Genomic DNA, 6,423 nt, shown 5'->3' on the forward strand with positions numbered 1-6,423 from the left:
TTTAAATGCTGCGTTTTATGTGAAAAGTGAAAATGGCTTCAAGAGGAACAACAGAAACCAGTAAGCTAAAGCAAAACTTGGAAGAGCAATTGGATAGGTTAATGCAACAGCTTCAAGATTTGGAAGAATGCAGGTAGTTAAAATAAATGTTTCCCTCTTAAATATGAATACGTTCATAGGTGGTTTGGAGAAGAAAACTATGTACCTTTTACAAGTCTTGTGGTCTTTTTTGTTTTATGTTTTCTTACGACTTTTTAAAAATAGCTTATTAAGATCACTTGTAGTCATCTTGAGGAAAATGAGGACAGAAATATTCTTTATTGTTTTCTTGGCAATTTTACATTTCTGTATGACTTTTTAGCTACACAGTTCACAATTTCTTTATTAAAAGCAATGAATTGTTATTGTGTGTATTTTACTTTGTCTTTTAATTATAGATTTTTTGTAGACTATATAATCATATTTTTTTTGTAGCAAGGTAATCTGAAGTGATGTGAATGTTTTTGGTGGTGTCTGAAGAAGCTCACCATGATACCTACCATGAAAAAAAAGGATGTCAGGGAGTATCTCATGTTTAATTCTGTGAATTAATGTGTCTTGTTGGTCTTCAGAGAGGAACTAGATGCAGATGAATATGAAGAGACCAAAAAAGAAACTCTAGAACAGCTGAGTGAGATCAATGACTCGCTGAAGAAGATCATGTCTGGAGATATGACTCTGGTGGATGAGCTCAGCGGCATGCAGCTGGTAAGGATGATTCTTACTCAGATCTGCCTGTCGTTTTACTGAGAGTAGTTCATGTTGTATGTGGACTTGAAGGAACGGAAAATAGATGCAAGGGGTTCGTTATAATTCTTAAAAAGGCATATGTGAAATCTAGATCTTTGTATCTAAGGTTTTTATTACTTAATGTATGTCTATGTAGAAGAATATGATTAGCGTTCTTCATTTCAAAGGAAAAATAAACTGAAGAATCATAGTCATGATACTGTAGAAAGATGTGGGACACTGTAGCACGTAAAAATATCAGGTCTCTAATATTAGAAAATAGTATGAAAGGTGTGAAGAGAGGTAGTTTTGACTCCCTAGAGGATTTTCAGCAATAGGGTACTGATGGATATCTTAACAATTTCGTTCTGCTGACCCTTGGAAGAGCTGCAGTTGTCAATGTGGGCATTAAAACTGCTAAAGATAATATGGCATCTCTACTTGTGTCGAGTCACTGTTGGGAAGATGTTGGAAATAATTAAGGCTTAGAGTCTGATTAAAAGTTTTACAGCATTTTTTTGTTTTGTTTTCTATGATGTGTGCCAATTAACTGATTTCTCAAGCCCTGCATAAACATCATCTATTTTTTCCATCTTCTGTGGTTGTGTAATTATATCAAATGATACCAAGAATACAGATGATTCTGGCCTTTGTTAACCTTGTCATGTAGCTATTGTTTATGCCTTCTATTAGTTGTGGTCATTCTTGTTGTTCTCCTTGCAGGCAATACAAGCAGCCATCAGCCAAGCATTTAAAACTCCGGAAGTAATTAGAATGTTTGCAAAAAAACAACCAAGGCAATTAAGGACAAGGTTGGCAGAGGTGAAGATTTCTGTTCTACTGTAACAATTATGCTTATTTTAAGTAGACTTACTAAATTTGTCAGGATTAGTTGGAAAGCACCAAGTGTGTCATAAAATTTGGTGGTAGTAGTATCAGGAAAAAAAAAGATTGAGAAGTTATCTTTCAGCATTTGTTCATTTTCAAATGCTCGTTGAAGTAATGAGAGCAGTAGTGTGTATTTCTTGACTTCTAATTTATTGCTGCTTCAAACCAAAAATCCAATCAGAATTGGATCATGTCATGAAGACATGATTACGGAACTGTGGGAATGAGTGCGCTCATATCTTGGGAATCTAAACTGAATTCAGATCCAGCAAAAGTGAAATGAAACATGGTTTCTTCATGTCTTGAAGGGTACAGAGTGGCATAAAAAACAGTTTATAGGTTTGCAACCGTCTTTTAAATCAGGGGTGACTCTTTCCCTTGTTTCCGTGGGTTCCATATTTGTTGGTGATATTTCTAGGCCGTTGCACTGGTCATGCTGTCACTTTGTGTGACTAATGGATAGCTTGTACACTTCAACTTTTTTTCTGGTATAAAGATGGACCGAGACCTGATGGTTGGGAAATTGGCACGAGACCTCTACACACAGCAGAAAGTGGAAATCCTGACTGCCCTCAGGAAGCTTGGTGAGAAGGTGAGGTGTTCGCATGCTAATTATGTGAATAGGAATTTTTGCATATATGTGGAAGAAGAATTTTAAGTTATTGAAAGGGAATGGCAAGTGATAAAATCAATGCCCTGTAGCTTGCTTTTATTACACAGGTCACCACTAAAATGTAGAGGTATTTTTCAGATGTGTTTATAAACATACATTACTATCTGACTTGTGCTCCATAATAAATAAAGCTATTACTATTTTAAAATGCCCTCTTTGGTGGACCATCTGAGTATGACATATAAATAACACCAAACTGTACCAGCTTATAGAAACTGTAATACACATCTTTTCCTGGTTAACTGCAACCCATCCACTAGTAAGGAGCGATCCAAGACTTTTGATATATGTAGGACTTTAACTTACTTCTGGAAAGTACTTCTTAATTTTGATGTAAAACAAGTAAACTGGAAAGATGGGTGAACTGCTGATATTTTTCCCTAATGAGTACACAGGGTGCAGAACAATTCCTGGCTTTTGCCAGGAGAGGGAGGAAGGGAAGTTACTACTTTTTGTTGATGGAATATAAAGAAAATGGGTTACCAGGGAGCTCTATATTTAAATTTCTTTCTGAAATGAGGCAATGTCATGGAAAATATCAAGTGCGATATATAAAGGAGCTACATTCCCATTAAATGATATTAGCAAATACTCTCTGTTTTTACTGCCTGACTGTTCAAGAAAAGAATGTTTTGAAGAAATAGCTCAAAAGGCTAGTTAAGGTTGTGAACTGAATGCCTAAAAATATCTAATCCCATAGCATGAGTTCTTTGGATCATTTCAGACAAGCACTTTGCTACTTTTTCATGTAGTTACTTTATCTTTTAAAATTCTCAGCAGCTAAGACAGTAGTTTCGCATCTGTTTTGAATGTGAAAAATGAAGGTAAATATTACATGTTTGTCTGCACAATGCTGCAAAACGTTAACTTGCTAGATGCTTGTTTATAAAGCATAGCATGTACCTTGAAGGTACCAAAAAAGGAGACTGGGTTGTTAGGGATACTGTTAGGATACAGAGATAGTTTAACACACGTATTTCTTCTTTGCTCTAATAAGGATATACATCTAAAGGTACTTAAATGAGCGAGTCTTAACTTTGAATCTGAATCTTCCAAATGTAGGTTACTATTTTGTTATAAATATTTTATGGGCATCTATCACAAGGCATCAGAGCACCTACATAAAAGCCAAATATACATGTATAAATGTGAGTGATGGTTCACAGCACTATAAAGGGAGAGGACAATTTCTAGGTCTATGACTTTTAACATGGTCAAAGCTGCTAATGACTGCATGTTGTCACATTCCTCAGCAGGTGAAGTGAATATTGATCTTAGCTATTAACTGGGTGGACAATGTGACCAAAATGTAGTTGACATCCTTTGCATAGATTTAGTACGGAGGTAAATGGTGACCTTCTCATGAAAAATTACCACTTGAGGTCAGCTTGAAAATGATGAATTTAGAGGCATGTCTGATCTTGCTTTTGCTGTCTTTTCTGTGGCAGTAGGCATAATTGAGGAAGAAGTTCACTGGGCGGGGGAAAAGCTTGCTTTTCTTACGTTGTCTTTTAGTATGTTAGGTAAAGCCATCACTTAAAAATGGCAAATGTATAAGCCCTCGAACCTGATTAATTTCTGTATGTGCTGATGTAGATCTTTAGAGGTGGGAATAGGTACCAAGTTCACAGTTATGGCTCTTTTGATTTAGCTGACTCCAGATGATGAGGCTTTCTTGTCAGCAAATGCTGGTGCAGCTCTGAGCCAATTTGAGAGAGTCTCCACAGACCTTGGTAAGTTGAACACTGATATATTAAAAATGCCTGTGATTCCACTATGAAGGAGAAAATACAACCAAAAATTTAATTATATCCCATTTCAGTATACTTTTTTGTTGTTGTTTACAAGTAGATTCTGATACATTGTGAGAAGGAAAAGTAATGCAGCACATAAATCCAGTGAATGTCTTTTCCTCTGTTGGCTGCAGAGAATTCTACAATTACTGGCCCATTGTCAAAATAGAGTTTTAAACCACTCTTCTTGGCATGATTGTGATAGCTCTAATCATGTTGACAAGACCAAAAATGCATTTATAAGAGGCATTGAATGAGCACAACAGTTCAATCTAGCATTACAGTTAAAACTGCCATGAAGGAACTGTGAATAGCAGGAATGTGTAATGCTAGGTCAGGGTGCAAATAAACTGACCATGCTGAGTACCTTCCAATACTCATTTTTTTGAGGTTGCAAGAAAGGTGTTCAAAAGAGTACTCCTTTAGAAGCTCTCTATGTGGGTAGTTTCAGACCTCTCCAATCCCATATATGGCCCCTCTTTTTTTATTTTTGGTAATATGTTCAAGTCTTTTGGAGTTTAAAAATGTATATGTGGTTTGTGTATGTCATTGTTGTTTTTGATGCTATTGTTTTCATCTAAGTTCTGTCGTAAAAATCTCTGAAACACAATTTTTATTAATAAATGCTGATTTTTTTTCTTTCCTTCTGTAGGATCGGGAGACAAAGTCTTTGCTCTAGCGAGTTTTGAAGTAGAAAAGGCAAAACAATGAAGAGGTGCGTGGGGCTTGAATCTCTCCAGTTGTCAGGAGTATTGGAATTCTGTCATATTGTAACTGGTTTTTTTTCTATTTCTGAGATATTGAAACAAACAAACAAAAAGAACTAAACCTCTTGGATTCTTAATCAGAAGATATGAAGTAAGCAGACTTCAAGTGCACTTTGGAACTCTGGTGTTTCTGTCCCTCAGTAACATAATCTCTGAGGCTAAACACTAAGTGGTACTCTGAAAACAAAACCTTAGTATGATTATCTTCAAAAAGAATTAGCTGTTTTCAACTTTTCCAAATGTGTATTTCTCTAACTATTAAAATGTCATCTTTTTGCATGTGGCTGTATCAAGTAGAACTTTTTTTTCAGAAACAATCCTAATTAATTAGCTGGTTTTGGGGTGATTTTTTTAAAAGTTGCTCTCAAACTGTCTTAATTTTGAATTTATCTGGACTCCCTACTAAATAGTTTATACTAGGAATGCATTGCAGCTTTTAAAAATTGACATAGTTTATGTAAAATGCCATCTTTTTGCAAATTATTTGCAGAACATCCAAAATGAGGCTGCATACTGATCATTGGCCCTTGTCAGCTTGTTTGCTCTGCACATGAATAAGTGCCATTGTATTCCAGTCTTGATTGACAAACAATGGAAGCCCTGTTGGGAGACTTCTGGAGTAATTTAACCTTCTGTATTGAAACAACAGGGAATTGCTAGGAAATGGCAATAAGAAGCCCTTTCTGTGACCTCTTACTCTTCCTCTGGATGTATAACTACAAGCTACTGTTTTGGGGTTTTTTTTGCAAGTTTTCGGAGATAGCATGAAATAGTTTGCAAGTAGAAAGAAATTAGAAAAGAGGAGGAAGGTCTCATTACATGGTTGATCTACACAGTAAATGAAATGAAGTTCTTTGGAGCAAGTGTGGCCCAATCTAATTATGAGGTGGTGGCGTATGTGGAGAAAGGAGGATTTGTGCTCCACAGGGAAGTTAAAAATTCTGAATAATACCAGGATTTAAGAGGATTTTAAATCCCACATTGTTGGGTGTTTAGGCCAGTTCTGGAGCATGAACTGGGACATCAGTGTGGAGAGGCTGTGCTTGGAGCTCTAGATGTTTATTTAATTTGCTTATAAAATATTTGCATGTGTTTCTTTGTAGTACAATCAATATTTGAGATATTATTCTTACTGTAGTGTCAGCTTCGCATATAATTCAATACTTAGTATTCCATCTGAGGTGTTCGGAAGCCTTTATTTCACTGAGAATTTTTTTCAGCTTGAAAAGTGTGTTTTAGGGGGTTACTCTACTCTTGGCATATATTTGGATGCTGATTTATTGGTATCAGACAGAAGAAAAGGCATTCCTTAACTGTATTTTGTATTGGTACCTCTTTCCCATCTCATTTTGCAATTAGCTGGAGAAAAAAGAGTATGGATGGTAATAAACGATACTTCTGTGGTCTTGCTAGCGCTTAACAGTGTATCTCTTTCCCCTGAACAGGTGCAGGTGAAAAGCTTGACATTTCCTACATTTCCTTATGAACAAACTGTTTGCCTGGAACTAAGTTTCTAGTTGCCAGGTTCTTTTAC

At 36.0% G+C, this 6,423-nt stretch overlaps 1 protein-coding gene across 1 annotated transcript; it reads left to right on the forward strand.

Moving 5' to 3' along the window:
• Positions 1-18: 18 nt before the first annotated feature.
• LZIC (leucine zipper and CTNNBIP1 domain containing) lies at positions 19-5,168 on the forward strand. Its single transcript, XM_010216213.2, has 6 exons — positions 19-133; positions 612-747; positions 1,492-1,590; positions 2,153-2,248; positions 3,981-4,062; positions 4,775-5,168. Exons 1-6 carry the CDS (start codon positions 33-35, stop codon positions 4,831-4,833), a joined length of 573 nt encoding a protein of 190 aa, XP_010214515.1. The 5' UTR covers positions 19-32; the 3' UTR covers positions 4,834-5,168.
• The last annotated feature ends 1,255 nt before the right edge of the window (positions 5,169-6,423 follow it).

The sequence above is a fragment of the Tinamus guttatus genome, unplaced genomic scaffold (assembly GCF_059628265.1).
Source record: "Tinamus guttatus ecotype Peru unplaced genomic scaffold, ASM5962826v1 Tinamus_guttatus_pri_ptg000652l, whole genome shotgun sequence".
Classification (NCBI taxonomy): Eukaryota; Metazoa; Chordata; class Aves; order Tinamiformes; family Tinamidae; genus Tinamus; species Tinamus guttatus.

Excerpts from the sequence above, each read along its gene's own strand:
- LZIC (XM_010216213.2), top strand. The coding sequence starts at position 33 with ATGGCTTCAAGAGGAACAACAGAAACCAGTAAGCTAAAGCAAAACTTG. Across the intron at positions 2,249-3,980 it reads TCAGGAAGCTTGGTGAGAAG|CTGACTCCAGATGATGAGGC; the intron begins GTGAGGTGTTCG and ends CTTTTGATTTAG. Across the intron at positions 4,063-4,774 it reads GAGAGTCTCCACAGACCTTG|GATCGGGAGACAAAGTCTTT; the intron begins GTAAGTTGAACA and ends TTCCTTCTGTAG.